Below are 17,499 nucleotides of genomic sequence, written 5' to 3' on the forward strand. Positions count from 1 at the left end.
CTAAACGATGGCATGGGGCGAGTATATTAGATTTCATCAGCAGCCATCAATCATGGCCGCACTTAACACGATCAGCTCCCCAGTTTATTCAGAGCGAACAATGGGGGACAGGCACGTCCCGCCTGCAACAGAGTAAATGAGGAATTTAAATACTGCACAAGAGACTACGGCGGCTCGGAGGGGGCTGACTGATTAAAGGCCACAATATCTGCTTTTCTAGGCAGATGATCTGTCAACGGGATGCAAGAGGAGGTTTATTGAAATAATGGGCTGCTAATGTGAGGTTATTCTGCACTTGCAGCACACACACAAATGCTTGTGAGGATACTCACTGCAGCTAAATGCCTTTCCAGTGTATGTGTGCATGCAAAACTGACTTACAAACAAACACACAAGGTCTAATTTTCACACACCCGCCTGTGCACACAGCACGTTTTCCCAGCACAGCATCCCCTACTGTTTGGTATTGATGGGTAATTTATCAAATGGTATCTCATTCTCTGTTGAAAGGAAGTGTAGTAACTACTAAATCATGTAGTTCCGGATCCTGATTATGATCATGAGATGGCCCTCTTGTAAATCATGTCTGTGAGATGTTCATTGCTTTTAACAGCTTTTTCTTTTCTTTAAATTTTTTGATTTGATTTTTCACCTAATAACTTGTGTTAATGAACAGATACAACCCGATACCGAAGCAGAGGCAGGGAAAGCTGGAGGAATATAATGATGGAGGAAAGGTCAACACTTTAGATTACTGTGGGAAAGTTTGGTCAAGAAAGGAAATGAATTTAAAAAAAAAAAGACCACTCACAAACCCTGGAGTCACATGAGCCCCACTGTGTCTTCACTGAGGGGGCATTTGTATCAGCGATGGTATTAAAGAATAACAATGTATGACTAAGAAAAGGAGACCTGAGGGCAAATATGCTGTAAAAAATGTTTTATATACAGATAGTGAATGCTGTAATTGTGCTGTTGTAATTGCTGGCTCATTGTCTGTTACAACCTCCAGTCTTGGCCTTGATCCAAGAAGCCCAGTGAGCAACAAATGAGCGCAGACCTGACATTGATTAAGCTCCATCAGAAGACACAGAGCTCAGCCTCCTCATTTACGTTCAACAGTTCAGTTTCACCGGTGAACCTGCTCTCAGATGAACTCCTTTCTGTCTGATGTGTTACAGTGAGAGAAATCAGCATTTCTGCTGTTATTTTAGGCTAATATGGACTTGATTAACATTATTTTCTGATGGTCTGATTGAAAAGAAATTTATAATTACTGCTTGTCAATGATTATTGTAATGCTGATCAGCTGTTGCTCACAAAAAACAATGTTTTTACATGTACATCGCAGCTTATTTTAACGAAACTGAGATTTTCGTTAAAATAAAACTGTTATTTTTGTTTCTGATGCTCTGCACCTTTTTCATGAGCTCTGAAAGCTGTGACAGTCTTTACCTGCAGCCCATGGCAACCACCTGACCAGCAACAATGGTAAATGTTTAAAGCTGCACTAATCAATATATTTACATTATCAACGGGTCAGATGACCATGTGTAATGTGAAATGTATTGCTTGTAATGACGGATTCACGGGCAATTTATCACCTGACTCTGCAGTTACAATGAGCTCAGCAGAACATTTTTTTATTGTTTTGTTTTTTTGTTTTGTTTTTTAGCATCTTTCAACTCACTAAAAGTGAAGACATTTCCCTCAGGAGCTGGTGGGCATCAAAGAGAGAGCTAAAAAAAAAAAAAAGACTGAATTATGGACTCAAAAGCATAACTCGAGGCTGTAATGAATATAATGCTCTTGAAAAATAAAAACTACTTATTTTATTAATTAAGTTCATACACCTGCACCAGCACAATAAGCCTCTAAGGTCAGTGTGAAGCTCACAATGTTCCGTTTTTGTTGAAGCTGATTAACCTCTAGTCATTTTTCTGATCATAGTTAGTGGTGTTAACCCCGTCCCCTTGTATTAGGAAACATTTGGCTAGATCAGAATGTAATTCCACCAGTTTACCCAATAAACTGATAATTTTGTCATCATTCGTTAGAGAAAAACAAATCTTTTTCGTTCACTAACCCTGTTAGTGAAACCCTTCAAAATATTTTCTGTCATTGCACAACAGTTAGTCTGCTTCTCTTCTTTCATGGTGTCAGCTCTGTGAGTTGTGTCCTTGTTCACAGCATAATTCACTTTTTACACAAAAGCAGCGTGGTGCCACGGACATTTCACAGTGATAGAAGTCATATGACACAAGCCATTTGACTTGCATGATCGTCTCAACTTGGCTCGCTGGGTTCAAGTTATAGGAGCACAAGTCTGAAGGTTCATTGCTTGTGTATTGGACGATACTGCGTACAAATCTGTACTGTAGCAGGTAGGAGCAACAAAGAGGAGACGCGTGATGGAGGCAGCATCAGGCAGGTGAAATAAAACAAAAGACATCATCTTGTATTGTTTGAGGTCTTCAGCGGTGAAATGTAAATCGAACTACCACATCTCTACATTGTTTTTATTTTATTAATTCAGTTCTCTTTCCATGTATGATATCTTTGAGAGGGACACAATCAAACCCTTGCTGACTCATATAGGAGCAGCTTTCTTTATCTGTCTCTTGCGCAGACTGTAAGTACTGGGGTTTGTCCTCAAGAGGTCATGTGGTTGCTTTAAAGAACATGGAAATATTTCACCATGAAATCACCTCAGAGCAGAAAGTATGATTGTGTTTGTATCTGTTTTGGCAGAAGTGACGCAACCATCCCGTTTTATCCAGCATTGGGACCATCACTTAGAATACAGTGGCTTGTGTGCAGAGATCAGTGGACACGACATGCTCTACCACCTGATCCACGGCCCCCCTATAGAGAATATTTCAAATTTAAAGCCAAGATACAAAGTGTAGCAAAACAGTGGTAGAATAAATAACACGATAAATAAATAAATAAATAAATAAACAAAAACAAACAAACAAACAAAAAAAAAAAACAAATCGAGAATGAAACATGAAATGTATCAAAGTTCCTCCTGGTCAAAATATGCAATTGCAGTGTGATATTTTTGTAATGTAATCAGGAATGGAAAAACTGGAACACATAAAGTGACCTTAAACAAAGTTTAATAAAAATCTTGAATTTGTTTCTTGCACACTGAAGTAAAACAATCTGAGGTTAGTGTATGTGAAACTGCAGCTAGAAACATGGAAAAAAAAGAGCTGAATAAAAATAATGATGGTGATGTAGGACTTTTGAAATTAAGTTTAATATTCTCTGTGCATCTAAGGGCCACCAGACGTCCACCTGAGACACCCTGCTAGTACTAGATGCATGAAGGAATGAATGATAAACTATACTTGTAGATACCATACAGCTACAGATTTGGACTCATTGGATAATAGTAGATAGATTATCTACTTTAATGTGTCATCTATATCTAACAAGTAGTTAGTCTAGTTAGTCTACTTGTGATGGCTTTGGTTATTTGCTAAATGTCTAAATTAAATCACCCTTTATAACTTGGAAACAACACATTTTAATGCAGCAACAAACAAAAATGAAAAGGTATCCACTTTGTTTTGATTAATATTTTCATGTCATTCTGAGTCTTATCTTACACAGTCAGGTAACTTAATTTTGATCAGAAATTCTTGTTTCCAGTGTTAAGATCCTCCACCTCCTGGGTGAAGGTGCCCCTTGGATGACAGCCATGGCCCCTGATGTTTACCAGTCCTGTGGACACCCCTGCACACAGTTAGTCATAGGCTATTTGATGACAACAGGATGAAGCTCTTGGCTCATGTGATCGCTGGTGGAGCGGGGAAAACGATCCACGGCTGCATGGGGGCGGGCCTGCTCCGGGACGCGGTCCTGTGATTGGAGATCTGGAGTTTGACAAACTTGTTGATTCCACCCATCAACACGACACGCCTCCTCTGTGACACAGCAGCACGGCTGAGGACTACAAATGGGGGGGATGCAGGGTGAGGAGTTGTGAAAAGTTGTGCAGGTGAGCTGTTGTTCCTCATCTCTAACGAGCAGATCACACACCGGGAGGAATTATTCATGATTTAAATGGCGGAGGAACTGTTACTGGAAAACGATGCCAAGATCAGCACGGTGAGTGTTCACTTAACACTTTGAAAATGTCCATAAAGTTTATTGAAATGTCACCGAGATGCATAATGGCTTGCTATTTTGTAGCATCTCTAATGATCAAAGAATATGACATCTTTCATTTAGCACTTTTTCAGGTTCATTTCATTGTTTACATCAGATGCTGCCAAGGAATCTTTGGCACGGAGAAGTTTGTCAGGATGTCCAGATTCACACACACCCAAAACCAAGCCTTTCATTTAACCTAAATCTATTCACAACTAACCAACAAAAAAAAAAAGATTAACAGAAATGACCAAAGACTGAAGCAGACGTCTTTGGCCAAAAGTGATGTCCTCTAACATGTGAAGAGCTGCACATCTGACAGATAATCAGCCTAAATTGATGCTGACTGGGCAGCATTGTCTGCTATGAGCTATTTTCACGTGTAGTCATCTAACTCTCTCCGTCAGGCTATTACTGGCTAAATTAGGTTTCTTTAAGGCATCTGTGCTGTTACTGTTCAGTCAGAGCACAGGGATCCTGCTCTGTCTGTCATTTGATCTGCTACCAGTTTCCTCCATACTCTGTACATACCATAGGTATGGACATTCAGAAGCACATTATAATCCTGCTGACCTTGTACCTTGGAGGTCAGCTAAGCTCAGTGTGCTGGAATGTAGGATGGCAGCCAAGTAGGTAGCTCCAGGCCATTCCTAATGAAAATACAGTAAACTGCCCCCCTCCCTTTGAAGACACAGTGGGGCTCATGTGACTTTGGACATTTAGATGGTCAACTGAAGTACTAAGCTTATGTTTAAGATTTGAATACCCCTGCGCCACATTAACTTTTTCAAGTTGTCATATTTTCTCAAACTGCTACACAGGCTCACTTAGAGCCTGAACAGTAAATCTGTGTGTGCATATATATACATATATACAGAGATCATTCAAAGTGTTTCCTTCAGAGCTAAATGTGTTTATGATGAAACAGAGCAGGCGAAAGGGATCTGGCCTGTGTCCAGTTACAGGTTTGTTTCACTTCTTCTGATTTAGTCACATGTTGCTCAGTGCCTGCACAGCTCTGCTGCAAAGTCCAAAGATCACCCACTCATATGCAACATATACCCTGAGTATGATGCTGTTAGATACTCCTACAGAACGAGCTAATCTCTGTAGAGGCTACACACAAGTCTAGAAAATAGCCTTTAAGAGGACACATTTAGTTTTTAAGCATTAAAATAGTCCATAACAGCTCTTTTCTTTAGAACTCAGAAAGCTATTGATTTTGTTTTGTTCAATTTAAAGTATTTTGTAATACCTGAATCCTAAATCAGCTAGTGCGATTTTAAATTAGACCTCAGGTATTTTTCTTGTATTTTCTTGCTTTAAATGTTACACATTTTTGCACTTATTCTCACTTGCTCCTCTCGTCTTTTCTTCAGCACCTCACAAAGTCACTGCTGGCAGTGGCTTTCCTGGCCTCATTTGGCGGCTCCATGCTCTATGGCTACAACTTGGCAGTGGTCAACTCTCCTGCACAGGTTTGTGTCATTAAAACATCATCATCATCATGATAATCGTTAATCATCATTCTCATTGCTGTCGTCATCATCAACCGGAGTAACAGTTCTCATGCTTTTTCTGAGAGCATCTGTGTTGCTCGTATGAATGAACACTGGGATGATAATGGATGACGTTTGATCTTCCCAAAGTTTAAACCTCTCTAGATGTGACTAAACTGCTTCAGATGTTAACGGACGTAGTAAAGTTCAGATTGTCTTTCGTTGTCACGTGGAGTCATGTGGACTTGTGTATCAAATCTAGAGGCTGCTCTGTGCCTCACCATGTCATCAATGTTTTGTCGTTTTCATCCATCATGTGCTCTGTTCTGTCTCTTCGATGCTGGATTTGCCGCGGTGCAGTGACTAAGCTCTGAACCGTTCCTGTCTGGCCATAGACGGCCCCACACTGGAACATGTGATCTTCAGTGCCACATCTTATGCTTGTGTAATGTACTTCTGTAAGGAGGCGGTCATATGGAAAGAGCTGAATCTGCTGCTATGAGCCGAGTGAGCACATGATTCGTCACTTTAGTCAAATAAGTTTTCTTCTTCTCCCGCTCTCTTTTTCTCCATCTTTCTTCACAATGGCAAGTTTCCAACTTGCCATATGTATTCTTGCCTCCTTCTATCAGTTGATTGATAGGTATACACAAACAAAACCGAGGGACTTGGCATCTCTCGCTTAAAGCGTGTGTAAAATTTTGATCTGACTGGAGCATCTTGCAAATATTTCTTCACTTTTGTTTGTGGAGAGCCCTGGTTCAGCTGCTATAAGCATGCATTGCTGTTTGTGTGTCAACACTGTGGGGTACCCACAACAGGAAAATTTAAATGTAATAAATAGTTAGCTTTAAAGGAATAATGTCATGTCGCGTTATCAATCAGTTGCCTAGTTCAAAGTGGGACAATTTCTCTGTGTCACACATATTCTGAATTACTGCTGATATGATGAAGTCAAACTTTTAACCATGGTCCATGTGACTTCAGTGCCCGTTGTAGGATTCACTGCTGTGAATCATCTGACATTAGTTACGCCTGTGTGCTCCAAATCGAATTTTTGGTTTGGAAGAAGGTTCAGTCAGCGGGGTGGTGAGGGAAAATGGTTAGAAGTAGTTTTTCATAGGATGCCTTAAAAGTTAATAGTCTGGCTTAGTGTGTCCTAGTAATCAGATTACATTTTCAGACTGCTAAACTTGTCACTGACTTCTTCAGCAGTTTATTTTAAGCAGACAGCAAAGGTAAAAGAGGAGTGATTTAGTGTTTGAGCACCAGTACTGTGTGCTTTTCAATCTCTGAAATCAATAAGCCTTAATTGAAATGTATTAGCCTTGTAATTACATTTGGCTTAAAGGTTAGTGGAAGGAAGCAGGATTTAAGTGAGCTACAAACAGAGTGAAAGTAAAGGTCGGGTCATAAGAATTGTTACAGTAGGACAATTGAATGACCTTGTCCAATCATAGTAGCCACTTTGTCTCCTACTCTCCATGCCCTTCTTCTTCTGAGAATTATTTTTTTTTCAATGAATAAACATCATAGCTCATCACTGCTGCTATTGTTCCAACAAACTTCGATGTAGCTCATGTGAACTGAAAACACAAACAAAGCAAAGGAGCTTGTTGCTAACATTCAGTGGAAGTCAGATGAGCGAATGTGGATTTCCCGTGTTGTTGGTTTAGAACATTTATTGTGTTTTTACTGTGTCACATGTGTGTCAGTGAGGTCTCTAGGCTTTCAGGAGGGCTCTATTTTTGTGCAGGAACATTGCATAAGGTACAGGGTGGTTCAAGCTATTTATTTATTTATTTATTTTACTCTCCTTTGCCTCTTAAAATGAAGGACGAGGATGCTGACAGTCCAGCTAGGGATGCACCAGACTGACTTTTTCTCTCCTGATGTTTCTGATAACTAAACTTGATCTGATACCTGTGCTCTTCTTTCCCACAATTTAAAATCTGTACACTTCACTACCTGAAACTGAATGACACATCATTTCTGAACCATGGAAGTAATGAGCTACTATTTCTGCGCTGACATAAAGTGACGCTGCAATAAATAAACAGAGCAGAACAGAAAATGATGGAGCTCCTGCTGTGAGACCATCTGAGTAAGAGGAAATGGCAAATATTGATAAATAAGGCACAAGAGATTGTTATGGTACTCAGAATTCATTTGGTAGCCTGTTGCAGCTAAATCAAGGTGGAATCAATTTTTATACCAACAGTGACTAAGAAGCAGTTTGTAATGTGGATCAGTCATGTCTGGCCGATACCTGATCTGTTTCTATTAAAACAGCCGGTATGTGCATATTCTGTAGCCAGGTGACACACCACAGATCCACCAGTTAACTTGATTAAGTCTTGTTCCACCAGCACCAGGCTCTTTCAAGATAATAATTACAAACATTAAACCGGTCAGTTATATATCAGAACTATACAAGGACGTACGTTTTAAATAGTTCCCCTCACATGTTGGAGATGATGGCATTCACAGAGAAAACTAGACACCCAGTTCGTGGATTTCGGCAAAAAACTGAATTAAAACTTCTCTCTCCTTTTTTCATCACTTAACTCCAACCACTTCCTTCCGACTGTCCCTTATCTGTATCTGTATCTGTATCCTCACTGTTTCACAAACCAATAAAATTTAAGTATATTGATAGTTGTTGCTACTAAAACCAACACTTTTCTCTCTCAGGTTTCAGTTTTTTGATGCTTCCCTCAGAGTATGAAAGAGTAGTGTCTCTTGAGATAAATTCGATGTAATGTAATGGATTCTCCAGGACAGTCTGATCTCAGTGGAGTCCTCAGTGTCAGATAAACCTGAATGAAGTCTGATGGATATTGTTTTTGACCCTTGCAATACATTTTTGTCTCACCATAAGGAAAACCACTGTCATTTTATCAAGCATGCAGTTTAATAACCTCGATCTCATCAAACCTGATTTGACTTTGACAGTGGGGGCTTGATAAACTTCCTGTTTAAAAAAACACGTATAAGGTGCGTGAAGATGCTTTCATCTCTTCATCCCACTCCCCAGTGCAGTTTACACCCACTGCTGTGGAAATAGCAAGAATAATGTTGACATTTGGATGTGTGACTTTGTAGGAAATAATTTATGATATGGTCGTTTAAAATTGCATCAGCACAATTTTTACTATATGCTCCAGGTCTGTTGGAGTGATGGACATAATGCAGTGGCTCTGAATCAAATCAGGAATAGTATTTTTTTTTGTTTCTTTTTGCAGTATTTTGTCAGAATTACTAGGAGATTGAATATTACAGCATGTATATGCCTGTCTTAAAATGTTATTCTTTTTTGGAAAAGCAAAATAGGATGTTTGGGAGAGAGAACAACATCTTGTAATTCTGTGTGGACTGTGTATATTGTTATAAATGTGTTTATATATTCTCCTGCTGGACAATGTAAAAAATTAACTTAATTCATTTATTCTATCTTCCATTAGTACATTAAAGACTTCTACAATGAGACGTTGACAGAAAGCTACGGCTGGACTCCAGATGAGGAGCACCTCACCGTCTTGTACTCCCTCACTGTGTCTGTGTTTGCTGTTGGTGGGATGACGGGGGCCCTGCTGGTGGGCAAGCTTGTTACCAGATATGGAAGGTTCGTTTGTGTGGATGATTTTTGTGTGTATAAATCGTGCTTTGCTTCTCACAGTTATTGTAAACATTTCATTCATTCACAAGGTTGAGTAAAGAGGAATTACTTTTGTGTAATTATTATTGTGTCGCGACAGGAAAGGGACGCTGGTGAGATCCAGTGTGCTGGTGTTCATAGGAGGAGCTCTGATGGGCTTCAGCAGAGGGTGCAGGATGCCTGCGATGGTCATCTTTGGACGCTTCATCACAGGAGTACACTCAGGTAGGCCGGGGCCCAAGTGGGTCGCATTCGTCCTCAAAATAAAACAGAAACTTAAAACAAACTAAAGCTTAGCACATGACAGAGACAAAGTCAGGGCTGTGTTATGTGCTTTTGTTGATTTGTAGAAGATTCACTAGAATTAGCAGTTCTTTATTTTTAAAGTGCTCATGTCTTTATATTGTTCAGGGAACCGTTTTCATTCCCCCATTTTTTTCAGATGTTCATTGGATTTTCATTCGCCGTATATGTATCATTCTGTCCCCTTGTCTGGGATTGTGTTTCACACAAGATGGAGACAGGCAGTCTTACAATAAGAACATATTTGCTATCCTATTATAATATTATAATCACACTTTTTTTCAACAGGTATCTCTCTCAGCGTGGTGCCGATGTACCTCGGTGAGATCGCACCAAAGAACCTGCGTGGCTTCCTGGGCCTCGTTCCCAGTATCCACATTTGTCTCGGGGTCTTCATCGCTCAAATCCTGGGGCTCAGTGAACTGCTGGGAAAGGTACTGAAATCAAGGTGTTCGACCTATGGTAGTAATTTTGAGGCATAGAGATCAGCTCAGAGATCCTATCAGGTCCTAATCTTTCCCCAAGCGAAAAATTGTGATCCACGTATGAGCAACATGTGATGTGTACATGCACTGATGAAACATTCACATATCACAAGCAATACGTTGTGTTATACAGTATGTGAAGGGTGATCTATAGTTAGATAACAGTTGTTTATGAAACATGTCCTTCTGGTCTTCTAACCTTCCCCTCCTGCTATTCAAGTTTTTTCCTCCTGTATGTGGTTGAACTTGATCAGGTGATGCTCCTTCCCTCTGCCAGCTTACAATATGTCTGATAGAGGGGAGGGAGGGGTGCCAAAGTGTGGAACAGAATAATAAACCAAGACAAGTACTTTAAAAAATTCCTTCCCCTAATCACTTTCTGCTCCTTAGTTCATCCCATTTTTACGTTGTACATAGGTGAAAGGTGGAACAGTGAAAGCTGCTGATTGTTCCTATTAGTAAGGTGTCATGTTTTCTTTCCATACAGGAAGAACACTGGCCTCTGCTCCTGTCCCTGGTGGTGTTTCCCACCATGGTCCAGCTCATGCTGTTGCCATGGTTTCCAGAGAGTCCACGGTATCTGTTGATAGAGAAGGGAAATGTGCATGCCACCATCGCAGGTTAGAAAGTGGATTCTTCATTTTCTTCTTTTCTAAATTTGTTTTTTTTGTCTGTTTGATTACGTCGAGTATAGGTTGTATCTTAATTTGTGTTAACAATAAATGTTTTTTCTCTCTATTAATCAAAACTGATTATCATTCAAAGATCATGACAAAGTCACATCTTGATGGTTATATTTATCTTCATTATCACATCTTAAACACTTTCCTTTCTTTTCTTTAGCCCTAAAGTGGTACCGTACTAAAGGAAACATCCAGGCAGAGGTTGAGGAGATGCAGGAAGAGCAACGCTCTTTGTCCTCCATCCACACCATCTCTGTCTGGGGCCTGCTCATGGACCGCTGTGTCCGCTGGCAGGTCATCACCATTGCGGTGGTCAACATCGGCATGCAGCTGTCTGGCATTGATGCGGTATGTGGAAGAAGCATTAAGGGCCTGTTGTCTTTTCTGTCTTTGTGTGTTTGCCTGTGTGTGTGTACTCATATTTTGGATGTGCAAAGACTGTGCAGTTATAGTAAGAGAGTGAGAGCTCCCAGAGTTCCCAGCTGTGCTCCTTCCATCTGTACCTCTTCATGTTCATACATTACAGTCCCACACGCAGCCACTGAGTGACTAAGCAGGGGGCAACAGGACCACGCCTCATTATCTCCTGGTCCTCTCTCTCAGTGTTACCCCCACATGAGAAGGTCCACCCATTCACACACAAAGTCATACACTCGTTGTACTCATTGCTTCATGTGGATGGAAGCTCTAGGCATGCTGGCTCACATGCTAGCATCATTTCCCAGCAGGGCTACACCCTGCTGAGACCCACGGTCCCAGCTGTTCCAGACAGGAACGCTGGAAGGCTCCAAACAGAAGAGAAGCAGAAGAACCCAAGCTCTGTGTGCAATGAGTCTGTGACACAAAACTCAAAATTAGACATTTCAAGAGAATTTGTACTTGTGAAAATGTACATGTTTTTCTTAGAACCTTGGGCATGTTGATCAGAGATAAGGTTTTATCAAGGCAATGGTTCTTTCCTTGGCTTAAAGTGTCTGGTTTATTTCAGGTGGGAAATAGGAGGCTAGTGAAGGACAACACATAAAGACAAAAATAATCATGGTGCTAATACAAAGTATTAATACAAAATACAAAGTGGAAAAACAAAGCAGGATACTTGATTTGCTGATCAGTCTTCATTGACTCTTACCTACGGCTATAAGCACAGAATACAAAGCTCACTGTCAGACAGGGTGAGGAGCTAAATCATCCAAGAAAACCTGTTGAAGTAACTGATTCTTTGAATCCTCTGAATTCAAAGAATCAGTAACTTCAACACTTCTTTAAAGGAAGTGCCTTTAAGGTTCTTCCCTCTGTTGTGAGCAGCACCTAATGCTTTTATGAAAGAACTTTTCATGACTTCAAAACGTCTGTTTTGATCAGTATATACTCATACTCTTTTGTGACAAAAAAAATAACTGGTCCCAGTTCTTTTATGTTGTGTATGTTTCTGCTTTTAGATAGAGGTCTGTGGATGCATACTTCAGTGCTGCAATGGTGATGAAACGTTATATCGTACGGTTACTAAATCAACAAGACAGCATTTAACTGCGCCGATCACGATCTTGTCCACACCTCATCAATGATGGATGTTGCATCAGCAAAGTGTGATTAATGAGAATACACAAATTAATTTCAAGGGGAGCGCTTGTCAGGAGTCCGTTCTGATGAAAGGCTGTAACTCAAATGCATGAGTGATGGTCGGCCTGATGATAATGATGGCTGTGATGTATCACGTGGAAACACCAACTGAGTAGAGTGACTTTTCGGCCCCTTAAAAAAAAAAAAAAAAAACATACAAAAAGGACAAACTTTGAGTTTCAGTGCATCTGTCTGAGTGTTTGTGTGTGTATGTGTATTTGTCTGTTGTTCAGCATATCCATCATATTGATAAACTTCACGTCCTTTACAATTTCAGATCTGGTTCTACACAAATGACATATTCAAGAACGCAGGAATCCCAGACCCTTACATTCAGTACACAACAGTGGGAACTGGTGCCATTGAGGTTATTTCTGGGGTGCTGGGGGTGAGTAGACGTTATTGCACTAAAGATTTTATATATATATATATATATATATATATATATATATATATATATATATATATGTGAACAAACTATTTTTTACTGTGGGAACATGTTGACACTGTTTTTAAGATGGATCAGTCATGTAGTCACGAGTGAACCAGTACTTTATGTCTTTATGGTGTTTTATTGTATTATTCTTTGTGCTTTTTATTGTTATTTTAAATATGTTTTCTATTGTGCTGTGCACATCTGTATAAAGATTCATCTAGGAAAGGTCATTGCAGACTAGATTAGGTTACTGATGTTGTTGACCTATGTGTTACATGAAATGCACTAAGTAATTTTTGTATTATCTGTGTACCAGTAAACATGAAACAGGCTGAAATGAGGATAAAAAGTCAACCGTTTCTTCATTTTTTGATGATGTCTGATGTTGTCAGCCAATCACAACAGCTCTTGCCTCTTTGTCCGTTTCTCAGTGTTTCACTATCGAGCGTCTGGGCAGAAGACCTCTGATGATTGGCGGCTTCCTCTTCATGGCTCTCTGCTGTGCTGGGATCACTGTGTCTGCCCTCTTCCAGGTACTTGTCATCTGATGTCCTGCTGGTGTAGGAATATATTATATCAACTTGCAGATTGTGGCATAGGGCATAGAGCGCAATGTTTTTTTCATGGGGCTAAGGACATTAACTATTTTACATAATTTACATAAACTGAAATCTGCGTCTAATTTTTAGATTGGTTTCCCTTGAAACTCTCAGTAAACATTTGCGTTCACTGTTTTTATTTATTTATTCATTTAGCATAAAAAAAATGTTGAAGAATATGGGAGTAAAATGGCAAACATTTACCAAAGAGCTTCTCTTCAGTAAACAAATGAGTGAAGTTTGGGAAACCCCTATTGACTTAAAAATAACGGTACAAACAAGAAAGTAATTATGCAGTAAATGTCAGCAAACCCACGTGGTACTAATCATCATAGTAGTACTATGTTACATATGATCAGAATTATATTGAATTATAATTATATATTATTATAATGAATAACTGTGCAAATTGTTTTGTAGTGTTTTGTAGTGTTTACAACTCATGACTTCAGACTCATGACTCTGTTTGACCAATCACAGGCGCAGCTGTCCTTTATGCGCTACATCAGCGTGGGCTGCGTTGTTGGGATTATTGCTGGCTTCTGCATAGGTCCAGGTAAACATGTGTGAAGTGAATACTCTCTGCACCTCACGTGAAACTCTTTCAAACACTCGCGTTAAACTTTTCCAATCCACACATGACAGTGCTAGACTTGGGCAGCGCCGTGTGTAAGCTAACACTGCTCCCTGCTGGATGCTTACACAATAGCAGGCACCAAAGCTTGAAAACCCACCATCCCTCCTTCCCTTCTCCTCCTCTGACTGTGAAGAGATATTGTATTTCATTAGTCTTGTAAATTAGGAAATTATATCTGCCACACTACATCCATTCCCACAGCCATTTGTACACCGTATGAGTTGAGTGAAGTGAATTAAGAGGCAATAGTTTACAACGTTGGGAGCCACGTTGAGTGGACCTGCGAGGATGATGAATTAGAACGAATTTGGTTTACATAACATCATCCGTCAAGCCGGCAAAATCTATACTTCGGCACACGGACGAGGGTTTCTGTTGCTGCAATTAGACTTTTAATGGCTCATTGTTCATAAGCTAGCTATGATGAATATGGTTTGCTCCACACGAAAACCTTGCATACACAATGACGCCGCCCATACATACCACCGATGTTGACGAATTATGGCCTAGTTATTGGTTTGATGATATTAAACCTTCTTCTATGTAATTATCATGCACAGATAATGAGGACATCAGTCGGAGAGCTCATCATTAGAACTTTTACTAATGTATATTACTCCTTCATAGCTTTCACTTCTAACAATGAAGAATTGTGTGTTTAAAGCTAAGATAACATTTCATAGATCCTACATATCAAACTAATGAATTGCACACGTCCCGGCTAAGCTACTCTGTTTCTTGTGGTTCAGTGTTGGAGTTTTGCCAACTTGACAAGCATCTTCCTCTCTTGTCAATCTATCGCTCTGTAATAATGAACACATAATGAAGTACGTGCAGAAAAAGGAGTGTAATATAACAGCACTGGGGCTTGAGGAATGTTTATCATTTGTTCTATCATGTTGTGTTTATTTTGAATGACTGCCAAAGAATAGTCCTGAGTGGGATTATTGATAAACTAATTGATGACTGAAGACACTGATGTTAATTTCACAACACCCAATAGATTCATACAACTGTACTGAGTGATTAACTGTGATTTGTATTGTGACTGCTTGCTAGGATGCCTAGTTAGATCAAACCAATGGATGAACTGTATGTGGAGTTGAGAATGTTGCTGTTGTCAAGATTCTGTCCTCTGAAATAATATATTTTTGTCTCTTCTTGTGTAGCTGGTGTGCCGTTCCTGATCACTGCAGAGCTGTTTAAGCAGTCGCACAGACCGGCTGCCTACACTGTGGCCGGTTGCCTCAACTGGTTGTCCAACTTCACCATCGGCTTTGTCTTCCCCTTCCTAGAGGTCAGAGCAAACTTCTACTTTCAGTTCCGTTCACGAACAGTGAAATTCAAAAGCTTTCTCTTAAAGGGCGTTTTAAGTTAAGGCGTATGACTCTTGGCATATGATTTTGAAATAAAAGGTTTTGTTTGTTTGAATCTTTAGGCTAGCTGGCCCTGAGAATCCTGAGCTTATCTTGACTTGGCATCCAGGATCTGCTGTGGCTGCACTTGCAGTGTCAAACACAGGGCAATAATGATACAGGCTGTCTGGTTTTGTCTTAACAGACGTGACTCCCCAAATACCAATAATATTACCGATTAAAATCACAACCATTGCTGTCCCTCATTGTCCTCAGTGTTGTTCCAGGTAAACAGACCCAGAGGACAATGATCTGTCCTGTGGAAAGTGATGACGTAAACCTACATGAATTCTGACCACAGATCTTAAAAACACGTGTTTGCTATGAGATAATGTGGTCCTTCATCTTTCTGTTTTAATTTCACAGAAGATACATAGAGAGAACAGCTTCAGAGGACTCCAAAGCCGTGTTTTTTAATTGGAGCTTCCCCTTGCCTCCTTTCTTTGTGCTAAGCTAAAGCTAAACTTCCTGTCCTGTACCATTTCTGCACTGAAACTGATAACAGTTTTCACATCTGACTGTGGGTCTGTAGCAAGAGTAATACATTTTGTAGGTCTAATTCCCCCCAAAACAGTTCCCTATAATATTCCATTTCCTCCTTAAAGCTGCACTTACCAATATTGTTCTATTAGCAGTGGCTCAAGCAACTATGTGTAATATGTAAGATGCTGCTTGTACTGACAATCCCACACGTAAATGTTACCCAACTCTGCTCTTTCCCTCTGCTTTACAGAGCCTTTTAGCGTCTTTCAGCTCGTTGTTTTGGTTTCAGGACCCACAGCTTTACTCTCACCACTCTTACTAACCTTGTTTTCAGCAGGAGCAGAGAGCTGTTGACTATTAACTTGGTAATCTGTTAATATAATCTAAAGTTGTTTGTATAAAACCGACAGTAGCCTACTTTTCATATTTTCAAATTCATGTTAATCTGCTTTTACTCACATTTATTAGCTTCACCATTGCCTGTCACTGCTCAAATTTTATGTCTCCTTGCAGTGAGCAGTACTTGTTTTGAGGTGGAAACCATCACTGAACTGTGACAGAATGGCTCCATATTTGTCTCCTTTTGTTTCTCTTCTCTTACAATTTCTACTTTGTAAAGAAAGTCAGAACAACAGTATTTGTTGTCTTTGATTATTTGTATTCTTTTAATCAAACTTACACTGTATGTTGTCCCTGCACAGATGGCCACAGGTCCTTACTGTTACCTGATCTTCTGTGCGATCTGCTTGGGAGTGGCCATCTACACCATCTTCGTCATTCCTGAGACCAAGAACAAAACCTTTATGCAGATCAGCCAGATGTTTGCCACCAAGAACAACATACTTGAAGAGGAGCTGACTCCCAACGGTCATTTGAAATTGGCTCTGATGAACGGCTATGGAACCCTTGGCCTACACGACGAAAAGTAAGAGCCCGAGAGGAGGAAAGAAGAGATGGACCTACACTATTGATGGATTTTTCCCTTGGTATGGCAGAGGTAAAAGGTGGAACTGTGGCCACAAGGAGAGAGATCAGCTGCTTCATGTAAAAACTACAAAGACCAAAGTACACACTTACACACACACACACACTGAAAAAAATGTTTTGTTGAATTTACTCAATTTTAATGTTGAAAGTGGTTGCATGCAACACATTCATCTAAATCTAGACATATTTTTTAAGTTGGCTGTACTTAATATTTTTGAGTAATTTCAAATAAATTATGTAAGTAGTTTCAGAACAAAAATTCTGAGTATTTGTTATTCTGATTTCCTTAGTAATTCTAACTAAGCCCATGTTTAATTTACTTAAATTCATTATGTAATTCATATATTGTGGTTAACAAATTTGTTATTGTGCTTTAAATTAAATTGTTTTATTCTACATATGTAAAATATTTTGATTCAATTCACAATTTTATTTAAAACAATCAAAATGCATATGTAGATGTGGGGGTGGTTGAGAAACCCGGTATACAACAATGAGTTGTGGCAGACTGGAGCAATTCCCAATTCCATTTT

General features: G+C 39.7%; 1 protein-coding gene across 1 annotated transcript; it reads left to right on the plus strand.

Moving 5' to 3' along the window:
- Positions 1 to 4,074: 4,074 nt before the first annotated feature.
- Positions 4,075 to 16,908, plus strand: slc2a15b (solute carrier family 2 member 15b). Its single transcript, XM_041036418.1, has 12 exons — positions 4,075 to 4,119; positions 5,541 to 5,639; positions 9,125 to 9,285; positions 9,419 to 9,543; positions 9,910 to 10,055; positions 10,594 to 10,726; positions 10,950 to 11,137; positions 12,687 to 12,797; positions 13,277 to 13,378; positions 13,925 to 14,000; positions 15,251 to 15,378; positions 16,681 to 16,908. Exons 1-12 carry the CDS (start codon positions 4,075 to 4,077, stop codon positions 16,906 to 16,908), a joined length of 1,542 nt encoding a protein of 513 aa, XP_040892352.1.
- Positions 16,909 to 17,499: the final 591 nt, after the last annotated feature.

Source organism: Toxotes jaculatrix, chromosome 4, assembly GCF_017976425.1.
Source record: "Toxotes jaculatrix isolate fToxJac2 chromosome 4, fToxJac2.pri, whole genome shotgun sequence".
Taxonomy (NCBI): Eukaryota; Metazoa; Chordata; class Actinopteri; family Toxotidae; genus Toxotes; species Toxotes jaculatrix.